The 20,133-nt window shown below is 42.3% G+C and overlaps 1 protein-coding gene across 3 annotated transcripts in view; it reads left to right on the top strand.

Moving 5' to 3' along the window:
• The window catches only part of ADGRF1 (adhesion G protein-coupled receptor F1), a 42,100-nt gene extending 23,735 nt beyond the window's left edge, over positions 1–18,365 (top strand). For 2 of the 3 annotated variants that reach the window (XM_086707024.1, XM_086707025.1), the window contains 8 exons: positions 2,556–2,716; positions 3,434–3,597; positions 5,004–5,192; positions 7,941–9,314; positions 11,166–11,207; positions 12,224–12,283; positions 16,854–16,920; positions 18,149–18,365. In XM_086707024.1, coding sequence (XP_086563150.1) covers positions 2,556–2,716; positions 3,434–3,597; positions 5,004–5,192; positions 7,941–9,314; positions 11,166–11,207; positions 12,224–12,283; positions 16,854–16,920; positions 18,149–18,222 — 2,131 coding nt within the window. In that variant the 3' untranslated portion in view covers positions 18,223–18,365. The remainder of the gene's footprint in view (positions 1–2,555; positions 2,717–3,433; positions 3,598–5,003; positions 5,193–7,940; positions 9,315–11,165; positions 11,208–12,223; positions 12,284–16,853; positions 16,921–18,148) is intronic. The other variant, XM_086707026.1, reaches the window with a different exon arrangement.
• Positions 18,366–20,133: the final 1,768 nt, after the last annotated feature.

The following is a 20,133-nucleotide window of genomic DNA, read 5'->3' as shown; positions in this document are numbered from 1 at the left end:
AAAAAGTCAAAGCTAAAGTAGGCATAAGTCTATAAGATAATATTATTTAGGTTTCACTCTTTATGTATATGATTTAAAGTAAATCTTAATTTCTTAGTGTCTCAATTTATTTCTCTGTTAAACAGTACTGTTAATACATGTGGAATCTGATTTAGCTTCATTAAATCAAATGAAATAATAGGCAGGAAAATATTTTGGAAACAATGTTTTCTTGATAGAAGAACTATGTTGATGCAAAGACATTGTGATTCTCACTACCTAAAAGAATATTTGGATTTATTCATACATTGTGAGTGGTAGTTCGGTGTAGTGATTAAGAATTTGATATTTGGAGTATCAGTTAATAACTAATAATTGCTTGACCCAACTTCTCTTTAGGATTCCAGCTCCCTCATCTACATAATGGGGCTAATACAATGTGTACCTCATGGAATTATTGCAGGATTAACTTAATATATGTGATCTCACTTGTTTTCATGACTTCGAACACCATGTGTATGCTGATGGCTTCTAAATTTATTACTTGAGCTTGGCTCCTCTCATAAAGTCCAAACCCAAATATCCAACAACCTGTGAGCATCTCCACTTGGTGTTCTAGCAGGCACGTCACATATAATGTGTCCAAAACAGGGGTCCTCCAACTTTTCTTCTCAGAACCTTTAACCTACTTCTCCTGCTATCATGCCCATCTCAGTTACAGTGGTGCTAGTCTTCTAGTTGCAGAGACCCAAACTTGGAGTCATCCTTTGTGATCATTTTTTACTGAGATATAATTATGTACAGTGATATGCTCAAACCTCATGTGTGCGGTTTAATAAGCTTTGACAAATGCTTGCATCAGCCACCTTTTAATAAGACAGAACATTTTCATCACCCCGAAAGTTCCCTTGTGCCTCTTTCTAGCCAATTCGATGCCTTACCTGCCACTAGAAATAACCACTGCTCATTTTTCTATCATCATAGGCTAGTTTTGTCTATTCTAGAACTTCATACAAATGGAATCACCCAATGTGTAATTGTTTTGTGTGTCTGACTTCTTTCCCTCAGCATAATGTCTTCGAGGGTCATTCTTGTTTTTCTCAGTGTCAGGGGCTGCCTCCTTTTTATTGCCAAGTGCTATTCCATTGTATGAATACACCGCAATTTGTTTTTTCTATCCCTTGGAGTCATTCTTGACCGGTTCTTTTCTCCATTCTCAGCGTCCTTAGCAATTCCAGTGGCTCAGTCTTTAAGTACAACCTGGCCATTTCTCTCCACATACACTGCACCCAAGTTCAAGCCACCATCACCTCTTTCCTAATGGGTCCTCCTGTTTCCCCGTTTCCCTCTCTTCAGTCCATTCTATACAGCAGCCAGAGTGATGCTCTTCAGCAATAAACCTGAGCATACCACTGACCTTTACTAAAGAATAAAACCTTTTAATAAAAAATAAAATTCAAACTCTAAGGCCCTATTCGATCTGGCTCTTGGCTGCTTATCTAATATCATCTTCTACCATTTCTCTCCTGCTCATTGAAAACTTAGTTATGCTAGAATTCTTCAACGTAGTTGAAGAATTTGCACATTGAGAAGCAACTTCGGTTCTTGACCTGGCAGCTAGACTTTATTTTTTTTTTTTATTGTTTTTAATGTTTATTTATTTTTGAGAGAGAGAGAGAGAGAGAGAGAGAGAGAGCAAGCAGGGGAAGAGCAGAGAGAGAGGTAGACACAGAATCTGTAACAGGCTCCAGGCTCTGAGCTGTCAACACAAAGTCTGACGCAGGGCTCGATCCTGGGACCAGCGAGATCATGACCTGAGCCGAAGTCAGATGCTTAACTGACTGAGCCACCCAGCCACCCCTGGAAGCTAGTCTTTCAACTTGTCTCACTCATAGACATTTTCCTGCATGCGGGCCTTCACACGTGCTGACACGCTACATCGGTGTTCTTTGCAATACTAGCTTTTCTTCTCATCATTTGGGCCTCAGCTTCAGAGACTCTCTGCACAGAAAAGCCTTTTCTATCCAGCCTTATTTAAAGTGAGCCTCATCTCTACCTGCTATTCTTATTTTTTAAAGCTATTTTATTTTATTTTATTTTATTTTATTTTATTTTATTTTATTCTGGAAAGAGAGAGAACACACGAGCAGGGGAGAGGGGCAGAGGGAGAGAGAGCATCTCAAGCAAGCTCCATACTCAGCACGAAGCCAGCTTCAGGGCTTGATCCCACGACCCGGGGATCATGACCTGAGCTGAAATCAAGAGTCAGACCCTCAATCAGCCGAGCACCCAGGTGCCCCTCCACCTGCTATTCTTATCATTGCACCTGTCTCTCATAACACTTAACTAAATGTATATATTATATATATATGTATATTTTATGTTATATAAATTATATATAATTGTTTATGTATGCTGGTCACTTGTTCCCTATTTGCCTTGTCTTCTCCACTAGAATGTAAGCTTCATGAAGGCAGGGACCAAATCTGTTTGATGTGTTCCTGTGGACCCAATGCCGTGCATACACACGGCAGGCCCCGCGTGACTGAATGAATCTCATTTTTCTTTCCACATAGTCATTATAGGGATGGAAGCATCATTGCTGGGTTTGAAGTTGTGGGTTCCAGCAGCACATCTGAGCTGCTGTCAGCCATCGAACAGGTGGCTGAGAAGGTGAAGGCAGGCCTTCGCAAGCTGTTCCCACTAGAAGACGGCTCTTTCAGAGTATTTGGAAAAGGTACTACCCAATTCCCTTCCTTGGCTCAGGTTACGGGAGTCCTTTAATTTGTCGCTTCCTTGTGTCTTCGCGGAGTAGACTGGAAATGTTTCTGATACAGGATTGTTCTAAGACTGACTTTCCATAGACACAGTCAGCCTTTCCCCCCTCACCATGATGAAACTCAGTTTCAGTGGACTATTTCGGTGCTATCTGGTCTCCAGTTCCCAGGGTAGACACTGTGGAAGATGGGCTTTTCAGCAGGCTCTGGTGGAAACGAGTCAAACTCGTGACTGGTCACAATGTGAGAAGCTTTCAAAGGAACACACGTGCCACCCTGCCACGGCAACTGCTCCTCTTTTAACCGTATCATTACTACTTTGTTCCCTCACTCCTGGAAGAGTTTCTGATTTTCTGACACTTCCTTGCAGAGTGAAACTCTTTCCTGAGAGTGATTGCACCCTGTCTTATTTCCACCTGCGGCTTACTAGCTGATAGCCCATCAAAAGCAAGAGTGCTGGCACAGATCAGACACGAGCCAGCCTTGGGGAAGGCGCCAGAAAGGACAAAAGGGTACTGACAAGGCTGAAGCTGGGCATCAAGGACAGATTTCTACTCCTAAATTTTGCCTGGGTTATGTCTCTGAAAACATGACTTCTAAAGCACTGCCGTATGGTTTATACGGCATGCCGGAATATTTAGACACTTTTCCTCTTTGTTTCCATTTTTTTTTCCCAGCCCAGTGTAACAGCATTGTCTTTGGATTTGGGTCTGGGAATGACGAGTACACTCTTCCCTGTAGCAGCGGCTACACTGGAAACATTACAGCCAGGTGCCAGCCCTCTGGGTGGCAGGTCCTCAAGGAGACATGTGTACACTCTCAGCTGGACGAACTGAAGAAGGTGAAGCGTGTCTGTCTCGTGTTTTGAATTTCACGGTGGGCATCCCCCAGTGAGCGTGGGCTAGGCGGTAGATAATATATCAATTTGTCTCAGTGGTTAGTGCACAGAGGTCGAGGGTGTTATCAGAGCCTGGCAACCCCAGGGAGTGTGGGCATGGGTAGCAGAGTCCAGGTGGAAGCCGAGAGAGTCAGAACAAGTCAGAGTTGATGTTTCTAGAGGGGAGGGTGCTACAGAGGAATGAGTCAATGCTGAAGAGTTCTAAGATAGTAAAACAGCAACTAAGCTGCCCTTAGAAGTCCAGAAAGCCGGGGAATCAAAGATCTAAGTGAAGGTGTGAGTCAGAAGCTGTAAACTCAGTACAAGTGAGAGGATCACACATCAGAAACCTGGGCAGGGACTGGGTCAGCCAGGGGTGAACCATATACAATGACAGAGCTGCAATGGATCTCAAGGGCCATCTGGCTTATCAACCCGTTTTTGTTGATCAGGAATTGAAAGACTAAGAGGCTAATGGTCCCTCTGGTAGCAATAGCACTGAACTAAAAACGTGATCACTTGATATCCAGTCCTGGACTATGACTTCCACATGATGTTTCCTTAGAAAGCTTCAGGTTCTTAAGGCAAGGTGGATAGAAAGATGGAAGCAAATGGTGAGGGATTAGAACTCAAGGAAAAGAAAGAAGGGACTCTGAGATCAGTTCACAGACACTATTTTGCAAATAGATGTTCATATTGAGCAGAACTTATCTCCCAGCCAGAGACCCTGCTATTGTAGATGAAACTCAGAATGATCTTTCTCAGAAGACTATAGAAAGTTTACTGCTTCCTTTCTGAGTTTTCTCATCTGCAAACTGGGGAGGGAGATTGGACCACATGGCTTCTGGAGTCTATCCTTGCTCTTGCCTTCTCTACATCGGTTCCAGACAGGGACCATAGCTGGGACTAGTCCCCTCCAAGTGTGAGGGCAGGCAGATCCCAGGTGCTTTGAGTAGAGAACAGCACTGTCAGTTGAGGAGAGCAAAAAGGAAAACAGATGGGATCTGATTCCTGGGTTGACTTTGAATGGAAAGGAATATCCCTTCTTGGCTGCCTTTCGAGCTAGCTCAGTGTAGCGAAGGCAGAGGGGAGCCTGAAGGAAAAAGCAAAACTCCTGATCCAATGAAAAGTGTAGTCTTATCTCCACATATGTCCTTTTGCCTTCTCATCCCACAAGGATTTCTTGGCATTGTATGGTGGATATAACATAGGACTTAGTGCCAGTAGAGCCTACCTTTCCACTTCCCGCTGTGTAGTTTGGAAAGTCACCAAATCTCACTGAATATCAGTTTCTGTATAATCAGGGTAAAAATGTATATGAAACACAAGCATTTTGTTGTTCTCTAGAACCTAACCATTTTTATTCCTAGAATTTCAGTGTGATCGCAGGCAATGCCACTGAGGCAGCTGTGTCATCCTTGGTGCGAAATCTTTCAGTCGTCATTCGGCAAAACCCATCAACTACAGCTGGCAATCTGGCTTCAGTGGTGTCCATTCTGGACAACATCTTGTCTCTGTCACTGTCAAGTCATTTCAAGGTGTCCAATTCAACCATGGAGGTATGGTCTGCCTGTGCTAGAAGAACTCACTGTATTTTTTTTTTTTAAGTTTATTTATTTAACCGGAGAGGTTGGGGAGGGGGAGAAAGAGAGAGAGAGAGGGAAAGAAAGAATCCCTGATGTGGGGCATGGTCTCCTTAACTGTGAGATCATGACCTGAGCCTAAACCAAGAATGGGACACTTAACTGATGGAGTCACCTAGGCATCCTAAGAATTCACCTTAGGTGTGCTCCGTCTCTTAGGAAGAATGATAAAAGCCTGAGTTGAAGACCCACCATTGAAAAAGACCAAAGAGGGGCGTCTGGGTAACTCAGTCAGTTAAGCGTGGATTCTTGATTCTGGCTCAGGTCACAGTCTCTCAGGCCCCACATCAGGCTCTGTGCTGACGGTGTGGAGGCTGCTTGAAATTTCCTCTCTCCTCTCTCTCTGCCCTTTCCCCACTCGTGTTCTCTCTCTCTCTCCCTCTCTCTCTCTCTCAAAATAACCTTTGGGAAAAAAAGACTGAAGAGTCATGTAACAGTCTTTGTATGAGCTTTACTGCTTCCTCCACAGTGTACAATGAAGTCACAGGATTGATTATGTGAGTTCAAAGAGGGGCTGCCTCTAGGCAGGCTTAGAGGAAGGAATGAGCTTCTCCACTGTGTGGCACAGGTGCCAACTTTCTCCTGTCTTTGCAGTTATCTTTCCTGTGGCTAAAAGCTCTAATTTTAGTAGTATATATTTTAAGAACTCCCTCATTTTGACCAGGGAATTCAAGGTTTAGTTTGGATATTTAATTTTTTTAAACATTTATTTATTTATTTATTTATTTATTTATTTAAATTTTTTTAACATTTATTTATTTTTGAGACAGAGAGAGACAGAGCATGAACGGGGAAGGGGCAGAGAGAGAGGGAGACACAGAATCGGAAGCAGGCTCCAGGCTCTGAGCCATCAGCCCAGAGCCCGATGCGGGCTCGAACTCACGGACCGCGAGATCCTGACCTGAGCTGAAGTCGGACGCTTAACCGACTGAGCCACCCAGGCGCCCCTGGTTTGGATATTTAAAAATTAGTTTAAGGGCACCTGGGAGGCTCAGTTGGTTAAGTGTCTGACCCTTGATTTGGCTCAGGTCATGATCTCATGGTTGTGAGATCGAGCCCCATATCAAGCACTAGGCTGGGCATGGAACCTGCCTAGGTTCTCTCTCTCTTCCTCTCCTTCTGCGCCTCCCCTTCGAGCGTGTACATGCTCTCTCTCTCTCTCAAAAACAAACAAACAAACAAATAAAAATTAGCTTAAAATTTATGCAAGTAAAACTTGCTTACTAAGAAATGCAAATGGACAAAAAATAATAATAAAGATATGTAACCTGGTCACCCTAGAATAGCCATTGCTTATATTTTAGGTATCACCTCAGTGCCTAGAAAATGACAAAATGACAAGTAGCACATAGAAGGTACTCAATAAATATTTCTTAACTAAATGTCCTTCCAACCATTTTGGTACATGCATTGTGTATGTTAAAGTACATAATATTTTACACAACTGGATTATAGAATGGATATGTCAGAGATGACATTAAATATAAATAGGTTAAACTCCCTGAATCAAAGGAAAGATGCTCAAAAAAAATTTTTTTAAAGCCTGGCTTTGTGCTGTTTACTAGAAGCCAGCTAAAACAACATGACATAAAAAATTTAAAAATAAACTGAAGAGCACAGAGCAGGCAAACAGAAACCAAAAGAAGGCAGAGGTTCCAAGGGACAGTACAAGAAGCATGCTATGGGACTCAGGGCCAGAAGCCACAGAGGGCCCATTTAGGGTGAGACTCAGTCAGAGTGACAACACCTGGGGCGTTGACAATGCCTGGGAACCTGAGCCATAAGCCAGAGACACGGTCCACCTTTCAAGGGCTTGTTAGGAAAAGGAATCTCTTAAACTAAGACTGACACTTAAAACCCACAATAATTCCATGCTTCCTGGTTGCTTGTCCAGTTTTTAAGGATTTTTACTTTATATTCTCTTCTATTAAATGGTCATAAACACACATGGATTAAAACTTGAATGTCCATGACATGAATTTAGAACTTCTGATGTTAGCAAAAGAAACATAATGTTGGAGAGCAGTTCAAAATAACATCTTACTCCTTGAGCCTCAGCTGAACTATTAAGAAGGCAGCCATGTTGGTCATCTCTGAGGACAGAAATGGGCCCTGCTGCAACCCACATCACAGGATTCTTTGTCAGCCGTGCTGGATCCCCAGTGTGCATATGAATGCCCTGGGGAGATCACTCTGAGACTTATATGATTCTGCTGACCCAAGTTTCTTAACCCAAAGCTTCCACCGTGCAGAGCAACTAAGCTGATTATTGCTGATGAATTTGAATGTGGTCCTCAACCAAGTCAACTCTCTGGGCATTTGTACTATACTTTTTGAAAAAAAAAAATTTTTTTTTTTTTTTTGCATTATTTATTTTTGAGAGACAGAAAGAGGCAGAGCATGAGTGGGGGAGGGGCAGAGAGAGAAGGTGACACAGAATCCGAAGCAGGCTCCGGGCTCTGAGCTGACAGCACAGAGCCCGAGGCAGGGCTCGAACTCACAAACCATGAGATCATGACCTGAGCCGAAGTTGGATGCTCAACCGACTGAGCCACCCAGGCGCCCCCACAATTGTAGTATACCTAATATTCTAATGACTCTCTGCTCTTAGTCCTCTGAACTGCTTATTCAAAATGCAAACCGACTTTCATCCTTGTATTTCAGGATGTCATCAGTATTGCTGACCACATCCTTAATTCAGCATCAGTAACCAACTGGACGGTGTTACTGCAGGAAGAACAGCATGCCAGCTCACGATTACTGGAGACACTGGAAAACATCAGCAGCCTCGTACCTTCGACAGCTCTGCCCCTGAGTGTCTCTCGGGAATTCATTCACTGGAGAGGGATTCCAGGGTCCCAAAGCCAACTTGAGATGGGTTACAGCTATGAGGCTAAAATATCGCCCCCAAATACTTCCATTCCCATCAGAGGCCATGTGTTAATTGGGTCAGACCAATTCCAGGGGTCCTTTCCAGAAACTATTATCAGCATGGCCTCGTTGACCCTGGGGAATATTCTATCCATTGCCAAAAATGGAAATGCTCAGGTCAATGGGCCAGTGATATCCACGGTTATCCAAAACTATTCCATAAATGAAATTTTCCTGGTTTTTCCCAAGACAGAGTCAAATCTGAGCCAGCCTCACTGTGTGTTTTGGGATTTCAGGCATTTGCAATGGAACAATGCGGGCTGCCACCTAGTGAATGAAACTCCAGACACGGTGACGTGCCAATGTACTCACCTGACCTCCTTCTCCATACTGATGTCACCCTTTGTCCCCCCTGCCATCATCCCCTTTGTGAAATGGATCACTTTTGTGGGACTGGGCATCTCCATCGGAAGTCTCACCTTATGCCTAATCATTGAAGCTCTGTTTTGGAAGCAGGTCAAGAAAAACCAAACTTCCTACACGCGCCATATTTGCATGGTGAACATAGCCTTGTGCCTCCTGATTGCTGATGTTTGGTTTATCGTTGCTGCCACTGCAGACTCCACAGTAAGCTTTTCTGGAGTCTGCATAGCTGCAGTGTTTTTTATGCACTTTTTCTACCTCTCCTTGTTCTTTTGGATGCTCATGCTTGGCATCCTGCTAGCTTATCGGATCCTCTTTGTGTTCCATCACATGGGCCTGCATTTGATGATGGCTTTCGGGTTCTGCCTGGGCTATGGGTGCCCTCTCATCATATCTGTCATCACCATTGCCGTCACGCAACCTGGCAATGGCTACGAAAGGAAAGACGTGTGTTGGCTTAATTGGTCTGATAAGAGCAAACCCCTCTTGGCCTTTGCTGTTCCTGCACTGACTATTGTGGCTGTGAATTTGGTTGTGGTGCTATTAGTTCTCACAAAGCTCTGGAGGCCCACTGTTGGAGAAAGGCCGAGTCAGGACAACAAGGCCACTATTGTCCGCATGGGGAAGAGCCTCCTCATCCTGACCCCTCTGCTGGGGCTCACCTGGGGCTTTGGCATAGGAACAATAGTGGACAACCAGAATCTGGCTTGGCATGTTATTTTTGCATTACTCAATGCATTCCAGGTAAGAACAATAAGAATAACTTCTTATATCATCAGGTGATGGGAATAATTATAGAGAACTGAGGTTGGTGATACCACTCTGGAGGCTATCTCCTCTCCTGGCCCCACCAGGTCTGTAAACCAACAATGCCTGGCAACACTGAATAGAAAACAAACAAACAAAAGGATCCATATTTTCCAAGAGTTATTCTTATACTGAAGTAGACTATTAGACTTCTTCAGTAATCCATCCCAGGATTTTAATTTTTGAGAGAGAGACAGGCGTGAGTGGCAGAGGAGCAGAGAGAGAGGGAGACACAGAATCTGAAGCAGCTTCCAGGCTCTGAGCCATCAGCACAGAGCCCGATGAGGGGCTTGAACTCATGAACCATGAGATCACACCCCGAGCCAAAGTTGGACGCAACCGACTGAAGTCACCCAGGCACCCCTCCATCCCAGGATTTTAAATCTGTTTGAGTTCATATAGCTAACGTTAATCCCTCTTGCTGCTGAGTCAGTCCCCTTTCTCTTGGGCAGACCTCTCTGCAAAAGCACACAGGGAAAGGGAAAGAAATCAAGAGTGTTTGTTGACTCTGCATGGTGCAAAGGAAGTCTCTAGAGCATGACAGAGCAGGACCTGGCAAACTGTAGCCAGCTCTGTTTTTGTAAATAAAGTTTTATTGGAAGACAGCCACACCAGTTTGTTTAGATACGGTCTGCGGCTGCTTTCTTTACACTGGCAAAGCTGAGCAGTTGCGATAGTATGACCTGCAAAGCCTAAAACATGTCCTCTCTGGCTTTTTCTAGGAAAAGTTGGCCTACCCCTGCTGCAAAGCATGGGTTTTACATTCCACAACCAGAGAGTGGTCAGAGAGTAGGTAGACAAAGTAATCTTTAGGATTTGATGAGTCTGGAAGAGAGCCTTTAATCCTGGTTTGACGAAAATTTGCTGGTCCCCTCTGGACAATGATTCGGGAAGGTGGTGGTTAAACATTTGAGCTTTGTACTTAAATAGGTCTCAGCTCAAATATGTCACGTTATCAACTGTGACCAATAAAAAATTATTTAATCTCTCTTTCAATTCTTTCATCTGTTAAATGGATAATATCATTACCTGTATCATAAAGTAGATGTGAAGATTAAATGGCATAAGTTAGCTCTTAGCACAGTGCCTGGCACATAGCAGATGCTAATACATCTTCTAAAAGCGAGTGGTTTTCCACCTATGTTAGCATACTGGTGAATGTTTTCAGTGGTGGGACAGATGGCAAACCTCGAAAGCACGGACCTAATGGTGACGGGCTTAGGGAGCTTCTGTTGAGGGCAGACCCATGGTGATATGCTGTGTGAACAGGCACCAGTTGAAGGTGCTCTGACAGGGAAGAGGATTCCAAGGTACAAGAAAGCCTCTTCCAGGGGTTCCCCAAGGGTGGACTTGATGGAAAGGGTGCAGATAAAGGTCCTCCGTTTGATCTTAGGGTTGGACCTCAATGCCCACTGCCGTCATAAATGTTTAGTCAATGTTTATTTAATGCCTATTCTAAAGAAAGACTAAGATATAGAGGCAAATGGAAGTGATTTGTATTGGGTTTAGGATGACACAAGGGGGAAAAGAAATCTCGGCACGCATTTAAAACTTTATTCACTCACTTCTTTATACATTCGACAAAATATTTTTGAGGGCTTGTGTTATGCCAGGCATTGGGGAGTGACCCAGGGTCCTTGCCTTCAAGGAGCCCACTGTCTAGTAGGAAGACAGACAAGAAAACAACTTCCATGTTGGGTGATAGAATAGTATTACATATCAGTGCTTCATTTTTCTGGAAAAGATAAGACCATGCACGTGATCTATTCTTTTTTTTTTTTTTTTTAGGGTTTTTTCATCTTATGTTTTGGAATGCTCTGGGATAGTAAGGTATGTGTGTTCATTTCTCTCTTTATCTCTTTCTTCTTCTAATCCAGGCATCCAACCCAATAAGATTTCTGGGCTCTTATTCACAATAGAGGTGAGACCCTGGGTAGTTTTGTAATCAAATTCTATAATTTTATAAAAGGTAGACTCAGGAAGACTCAGTGGAAATACTCACCTCTGATAATAAAACTATATAGAACTAATCATAACATACAATGTGAACATTGTAGACAAAAAAGGGAAATTGTTTTTACTTTTCATTTTGCTGCTTTTATCCACCGTTTGGCAGTCATTGAAGAGCGAAAGTACTTTCAGGAAGGTTGAATTTTCTGTTTCTCCTCGATTAAATGTATGCATTTACTTAGAACATGCTGAAAGAAGTATCTCCTCCCATATTTCTAGAGTTTTATATGGTAAATATTAAATAGCCTTTAACATTAAATAAAATCTCTAATGAAGGACAACCAATGTGAGCAAAAGATTATGGAAAAAATTTTATATCAACTTGTTTCATTATTTTGCCCAAGCTTTGAGCATGTCTGTTGAGAGACGTAAAGACAGTAAGCTAAGCGATACGGACTTTGTTTTAATAAGAAGATAAGAATATTTTATAATTAGCACAATTTTAGCACATACACAAAATCCCTGTTTACAGAGAAGCAACTTGCTGTTCTTGAGGAGACTAAATAATTCTCTTAATGGCATCATTCACATGGTCAGGAAAAGTCTTTACTTCAAAGATAAATTTCAACTTAGCAATTATTATAAATTACTATTGCCTAGGATCTGAATTATGACAGCTTTTGGTACTGTTGTTCTTTGTTGAATCTTAGATTTGTTTATAGGTAAAGCAAACAAATATAACAAATCCTTTCATCAGATAGCCATGGTTAAGGTCTATTAAGCGCTTCCGGGAAATACCTCTAGTAAACAACAATTCCAATCTGTAGTTTTGTTCTGGATTTGTCTTTTATGATTGAATATGTGCCTGTCTTCAATATTTCTTTGTTGCCTTATAGCTACGACAATTGCTGTTCAACAAATTGTCCCCTTTAAGCTCTCAGAAGCAAGCATCAAAGGTAATCATCTGCTGCCATGAGTCCAATGCCTGAAGTTCCGGTTTCATACTTTTCTCTGTGTGCCGTTTTACAGCAAGCCCACTTTTGCTTAACCCCTTGAGTTTGTGGCACCATTATATTTCTGTTATCTGGCATGGTTCCTAGCACAGCGTCAATACTCATAAAGTTGAGTGAGTGAGACAATGAATGAGTGAATGAATGAATGAGTGTATAAATGAGTGAATGAGAAGGCAGGGAAAGTTACAAAGATGTTCAAGCACTGAGGGCTGTGGGTGTTCTTGTGGGCAACTACCTTTGAGCAATCATTTGCTTTAGTCTGACTTGTCTGCCAATATCTAGAGTCAGTGAGACCCTTTTCTCTGAATGACTTTCTGGACCTCCTGCAGACCATTTTGCTTTCATAAAAGTAAACGGTGAAGTCCTTGATTAACTTCTAATATGTGAAATGTCCTCTCTGAGTTTTCCCTCTTAAGTGGGTATAACTGTCCCTTGCAACTGTAGCTCTTAAATCTACAAACGGAGACATTTGTATGGCAACAGAGGATTCCTGTTTCATTCTTTGCCATGATAGTGCAATCCATTTAAGGAGAATATAGTAGAAACCAACGCCTTTGTGTTCATATTTTGTATTTTTGAAGTCAATTTAGTCTTTTGCTTTTCAGCAAAACACTGAAGGCCTTTCAGAACGAGCTCTAAAGCAGAGATTTTTGTGTTTGATAGAAGTCAACTGACTTAAGTCGATGTAAACCTACATGGTGTTTAGAGATTTTTATAAGGGACAAGATAATCTTTTGAAATAATAATAGTAAAAAAAAAAAAAAAAAAAGCCCAACTGTGAGGAAATTAACCTTTGACCTTAAAATTTTTCCCTGGCTCTGCATTTCCTAGTACCGGAAATTGTTGTGAGTTAGGGATCGGTGGCCCGTGAGAGCATACCTGCCCTGTATTTCTGACTCAGTAACCAATTGGCTGAATGATTTTAGGAAAGTCACATGGTACCTTTTGGTTTTAATTTTTGTTTCAACTGTTAATATTAACTGTTGGGCTGGTCACTCAAAGCAGAAGTTCTGACTTTCTGTGATTTTGAGTTTATGTCTTGAAGAACCAAACTCTTCAACCAGAAAATGTGAAACTAATAAATCACTCACTATTCTTCAGAAAAGGAGGGAGCTACAGCATATGTGACTGCATTATAGAAAGACCTGAAGTTAACAAGGTAACACAGGACACCCCCCACCCCACCAAGCAGGAAGTCAGAATTTTTCTCATTTGAAAACCAAAGAGAGAAAAACACCCCAACATAAATTAAAACAAAAACAAAAGTAAGGATGCCTGACAGTGTTTTTTCTCCCTGTTTCTAATGTAAAGTGTTGACACTGGTCAGCAGGCAGCTGTGGTCACTGAGGCATCTTGTGGATTTGTACTCCTTTTCCAATGTCATTTTTTTTAAATTTTTTTTTTTATGTTTTATTTATTTTTGAGAGAGGGAGAGACAGAGCATGAACAGGGGAAGGTCAGAGAGAGGGAGACACAGAATCTGAAACAGGCTCCAGGCTCTGAGCTGTCAGCCCAGAGCCTGACGCGGGGCTCGAACTCACAGACCGCGAGATCATGACCTGAGCCGAAGTCGGCCGCTTAACCGACTGAGCCACCCAGGTGCCCCTCCAATGTCATTTTTAAATCAGATGACAAAAGTGGAACTTTGTTTTCGGGTTAGGTGGCTCACTTGCTTTAAAATAAATGTATATTTGACAGAATAGAAGATGGGTGTTCATAATTTCCCAAGGCTCATGGAGACCCATGGTGTCCCTTTTAATTTCATCACAAATTACCACCATTTCCTCACTTAGACATTATGTAAATTGATGACATTGATCACTGGGATCATGGGGTGCAGGAGTGTGGCTAGATGAATATCAATTTTGTCCTTACCGGAGAGTCACTCCCCTTGTGTCAGCAACTGAGCAGTGGGCATGGGCCAGGTATTAGGTATCCCCTCCCTCTAAAATGTTCTTGCAAAGGGAGAAGCCACCACTTGCTGTGGGTGAGAAAGCATTGCCCCCTCCACCTGTGACATGCATTGTCTTTACCCTCATCTATTGGCTGTTGCTAAAGTCAATGATATTCAGCTACAGGAAGACTGATATGTATGCCTTGCAAATAGTTGCAATATGCCTGGAGGAGAAGAGTGGATCAAGAGGGATGAGGAAGAGGTATTGTGTTACAAGTTAAGCTGAAGTCACATTTAAATGCTGAGGAAGTTTGAATGTAAGACAGGAACCCAGATTACCCCGGTTGAGGAATGAGAAGGGGAGGGAAAGATACCTCTGTGGGAATGTTCCCGCAAGAAACTCGTTGTGAGAGAAAAGAGAGTGAGGGTGGAAAGCAGACGCAGACTCAGGACAGCAGTGATGGTAGAGCTGAGTCACGAGGATGTGAGCAAGTCCATATGCTGGGAGGGATGAGCCAGCAAAGATAGTCTGAAGACAAATGGGGGTTGGGAAGGATGACTGAAGGAAGAAGATTCTTGGGAAGGCACATGGAATAGCTCGACTTAAGACAGAGGGGTCAGACTCTTCCCTGGACACAGGAAGCATCAGTTTGATGCAGATAGAGCAACGTGTGTAGATTGGGTCAGGGGGTGAGAGAATTCAGACCTGGATACTTTTTTGTTTTGTTTTGTTTTTACAGTAGGAGAAAAGGCTATCCAATAAGAGATGGGAAAATGGATGGCAAAATAGGAGTCTTAAAAGGGCAGTGAAATTTGGGTTGTTGGCTGAAAGGAATGAAAGTAGCCCACAGTGTTCTCCACAAGGACCATCCCTCAAGCCGCCATGACACCTTGTGGACCCGTGGTGCAGTTTCTCTCAAATCCTTGCTGAGGGCTCAGGGACCCTTCTTGGCCCTTCCATCGTCTCTAGCCATGTTCTCTGCAGCTCTTCACCAAGAGGCAGACACTGGTGGCCTCTACAGAATTTCCCTCCAGAAAGAAGATATTTAATTATTTATGGTTCCAATGATTCAGGTCCTTTTATTTGACCAAGAGCTTAGCCCCATATATTCACATGTCTGAAGAGGCTGCTTTACCTCAGACCGTGTAGAATCCCTGAGTGTGTTGAAATCTAAGCAATCTAAGCTTCTTCTCTCTCTATGGGGCAGGATGCAGTTTTAAAAGCAATGATAATGACCGTAGAATTTTTCTTTAGTATATGTTTACTAAGTCCTGAATCTAGAAAATCAATTATTTTGCTTTGGAACTTTCAGACATTTCTCATTCCTCTCTCTATGATAATTTTTTTTTTTCCAGAGCTCAATGTGGGGTAGCAGCTTCTATATTTCCATGAAAATCAGGAGCTATCACTGGGTTGCCCACTGCATATAACAAGAACCTTTTTTCTTCCATCTTGATTTAGCTTCCTCATGGTATGGACAGTGATAGAAAATGGATCTTATTCTTTCTAATATTCCTGGTGCCTAACATAGTGTCTAGCATACAGTGGTACTCAATAGGAGATGTTAAACTGATGAATAAATCAACTGGTGAGTGGAAAAGAATACAGTGTATCTTAACACATTTACCTTTCCCCATAAGAACATATTCTTCATTTTAAAAATTTGATTTCAGTGAGATAATTCAGTTTTCAAACTTTTGAACTCTATTTAGCCTCTGCAGCAGTTGCTAAAGGATTATTCACAAAGGGATTTGAATGCTAAGATGAGTGAGAATAAGGCAAAGTTTTATTTGAGACCATTTTTATAGAACTATTGCTTTTCCCCCCTGGGGTTTCTTTCCTAGTGATACATGTGTGAACCAAAGAAACGTAAACATAGACATGAAAAAAGATAATGCCTTCTTTATTTTATTTATTTATTTTAATGTTTATTTTTGAGAGAGAGAGATAGAGTATGAGCAGGAGAGGTGCCGAGAGAGAGGGAGACACAGAATCTGAAGCAGGTTCCAGGCCCTGAGCTGTCAGCACAGAGCCCAACATGGGGACCCACGAGCTGTGAGATCATGACCCGAGCTGAAGTTGGGCACTTAACCGACTGAGCCACCCAGGCACCCCAATAATGCCCTCTTTAAAACTTCTTTCTGGTTTGGGGCGCCTGGGTGGCTCAGTCAGTTGAGCGACCAACTTCGGCTCAGGTCATGATCTCACAGCTCGTGAGTTCAAGCCCCGCGTCGGGCTCTGTGCTGACAGCTCGGAGCCTGGAGCCTGCTTCGGATTCTGTGTCTCCCTCTCTCTCTGCCCCTGACCCACTCGCATTCTGTCTCTTTCAAAAACAAACATTAAAAAAAATTAAACAAAAAAAAAAACCTTCTTTCTGGTTTGTTGTTAGAAGTTGTGAGAATATACAGGAACACAAGATTCACTTAGAAATAAGTCCTTAGGCGTTTTAAAAAGATTAAAGCAGGAGAAAGCGTAAGAAAGGAGTACTCTAATAAAACAGAATAGTGCACCATGTAAATGGAGTAAAGGTTCACTAATGACATTAAGATGTCGGAAATGCAGAGCATCACTAAACGAATAGAATTAATTTCCGAATGATTTGTTTTTCTTTTATGCAGCAGAACTCAAAAGATGTATCTGCCAAACCCAAATTCCCAAAGCCTTTCAACCCACTGCAACACAAAGGTGAGTTAACAATAAGCCAAAGGTTAATAAAAAAATAGAAGAAAGAATATGAATATATCACATGAGGAAAATTGAAGGGTACTTTTAAAAACCTCAGGTGGGATGTGTAGGAATATGAGCTGGTCATATGTCTGAAGTTCATCTGGATGGTGCTCAGGGCTGACCGAACATTGTTAGGGATTTGAGGGTCATGGAGACCCATGGTGTCCCTTTTAATTTCATCACAAATTACCACCATTTCCTCACTTAGACATTATGTAAATTGATGACATTGATCACTGGGGTCATGGGGTGCAGGAGTGTGGTTAGATGAACACCAATTTTGTCCTTACCGGAGAGTCACTCCCCTTGTGTCAGCAACTGAGCAGTGGGCATGGGCCAGGTATTAGGTATCCCCTCCCTCTAAAATGTTCCTGCAAAGGGAGAAGCCACCACTTGCTATGGGTGAGAAAGCACTGTCCCCTCCAGCTGTGACATGCACTGTCTTTACCCTCATCTATTGGCTGTTGCTAAAGTCAATGATATTCAGCTACAGGAAGACTGATATGTATGCCTTGCGAATAGTTGCAATATGCCTGGAGGAGAAGAGTGGATCAAGAGGGGTGAGGAAGAGGTATTGTGTTACAAGTTAAGCTGAAGTCACATTTAAATGCCCAAGTCTCACTACATGTTAAATTAAGTTAATATCTTTATGAGGGCAGAGAAATGGGCCACTCACGTTAGCTTCTAAGAAAAATTATTTGAATTCCAAATAAAGTTCAGGTGTTTGAACTTGAAAAGGCTTCCCTCCCCAAATGTCCAGTGTGCCCACCCAGAAACCTTGGGTCCTGTTATCACTGTCACCAACCAGCCTGCGTGTTGTTTACAAATCTCTTAACCTTTTTGGATGTTTGTCCCTCGTCAGTAATATGAAAAACCTAAGAGATCACAAAGTTTCCTTCTAGCAATTACATTTGATGATCTCACACCTACTTTATCTCATCTCTGAGCCGTATCTGAAAGCTGTGGTTCTTCTCTTCTCAAATGAGAGATGTCTGATGAACGCAAGTCTCTTGGGAATTAATGAAAATGTGGCTGCCTATCAGCCAACTACATTCTGTAGCTTTCCCTATCATCTTTCCGGAGCTGTCCAGAGTTGTAAGGACCTGGCTAGGCATATTTTCATTTTGGTCTCATGCTTGATTCCGACATAGAAGCAGTAACTCTTATTGTCTCTTTCCTCTCCTAGGCATTTATGCTTTTTCCCATACGGGAGAATCGTCAAATGACATCATGCTAACCCAGTTTTTATCAACTGAGTAAGGCTGCAAACCATAAAATCAAGGGAAATTTTTGGTGCAACTTGACATTTAGAACTAAATGTCAGTGAAAAAATTAGCACAATATTAGATGGAATTTTCTGATGTGGGCATCTGGAATAAAATGAGAAGTTTTCAGCAGCTCTATCCCTGCTTTTTTTATCTTCATTTAAACGGAACCGTTTATTTCCATGTGGTTTGACTCAAAGGAATTGCTTCATAAACGTAGGAAAGTAGGTTTTATTAGAAGCTGCGTCCGTTGTGCCAGCTTTTCACTGCCACAGACTGCAGTTTCCTTTTTCATGAAATAGCATTATTCTTGTCACATTCCCAGGCATCTGAACTGCAGTCAGAAACCGTCACGAAATCACCTGAGATAAATGGATGGCCCACGTTCGCTTCCTATCAAAAAGTCATTGGAGCAAATTTCCTAGAGAAGAGGCATTTCCCTCCCAAATTTTCCAGTTGGATTTTATCCTTTTTTTTTCCTTTTTAGGTTCAGTCACTTACCTTTGAAACTCATTCAGAAATAAAATGAAAAAATTCTATTTCACACAGCTTTGTAGCCATTAGTTGGGAAGTATAATGATATGATCTTATACGTAAGGCAGTGTTTTTCAGTCTACACCTTATAATTTCATCTGGCCCCCAGTCCAGTGAAGTGAGATGTCCAGGAAGATCTAAAGCAGAGATGAGGAAACACATGTTCAATGAGGTGGAGATTGTGTAGCCAGTAAAGGGGTACTGAGGGCTTTTAGGACTTTTGGTTCCTAGTCCAGTTCTATGGCCCATAACAGCCTTAGAAATGACCTTCAACCTTAACAATACTTATAAGGTCAGATATGAGTTTCATTACTCCCAGAATTCTTTCGATGTAAGAGGCAAATTGAGGGAGAGTTTGGTTGTCACCTTCCGGGGAGATACCCTAACACATCCTGGTTTTCTTTTTTTTTTTTCCTGGTTTTCTTTCATAACCACTGTGAGTACTTTTGGGGTTGTTTACATGTACAGCCAATGCCACTTTCAGATGAGACAGAGAGCAGCAGGTGGACAGGCACCACACGAAGTGACATTTCCTTTCCATACTTTCACCCCCTGGGCTCGCCAGTGTTTCAACCCTGGCCACTGGGCCCAGAAAGACTGAGCCTTATCTGACTCGTCCCTGCTTCTAGAAATCTTAGACATCCTAAAAATCTGCAAGGGCAGATTTCTTTCAACAATAATTGTGATGACGATGGTGATGGCGACGATAATGGTAAGAGGTCAAGGAAGAAGAAGCAACATTCATAGACTGCTCACTCCCTGCCAGGCACTAAGTGCCTTGCATATGTTAACTCTTAATCTTCACAAGAAGCTTGGGAGTGGGGAACCTTACTGTCCCTGGTTTACAGCAGCAGAAACGAAGGCACAAAGGGGAAATAATGTGAGCAGGGCAACACGGATGATGAATAGCCGTTATGCATATAATAGTCGTGGATGTTAATTTTAACAGGAAGTGGGTTTTATAAGTCAGACTAGAAGGCAAGGGCACTGCTTATTTAATTGTAATTAGAATCTTACACTCTCTGGTCTGTGAGGGATCTCAAGCATCATCTAGTCCCTATTTTACATGTAGTCCTCATGCCCCGAATCTCAGCAGACCATGATTACAAGATGAAGTCATGTCCACTTTTAATGGCTGTCTATAGTAGTATATTAACTCAGACTGCTATAACAACATATCACAAACTGGGTAGTTTAAACAACAGAAATTCATGTTTTTCACAGTTCCGGAAGCTAGGACTTCCAAGATCAAGCTGTCTTTGGGGTTATTTTCTGATGAGACCACTCTTCCCGTCTCATAGACAGCCACCTTCTTGCTATGTCCCCGCATGGTCTCTTCTCATTGCATGCTAATAGAGGTCTCTGGTGTCTC

The sequence above is a fragment of the Puma concolor genome, chromosome B2 (assembly GCF_028749965.1).
Source record: "Puma concolor isolate L17-30 chromosome B2, mPumCon1.1.hap2, whole genome shotgun sequence".
Lineage (NCBI taxonomy): Eukaryota > Metazoa > Chordata > Mammalia > Carnivora > Felidae > Puma > Puma concolor.
The sequence above is the reverse complement of the archived record's forward strand: the minus strand, read 5'-3'. Positions and strand labels throughout refer to the sequence as shown.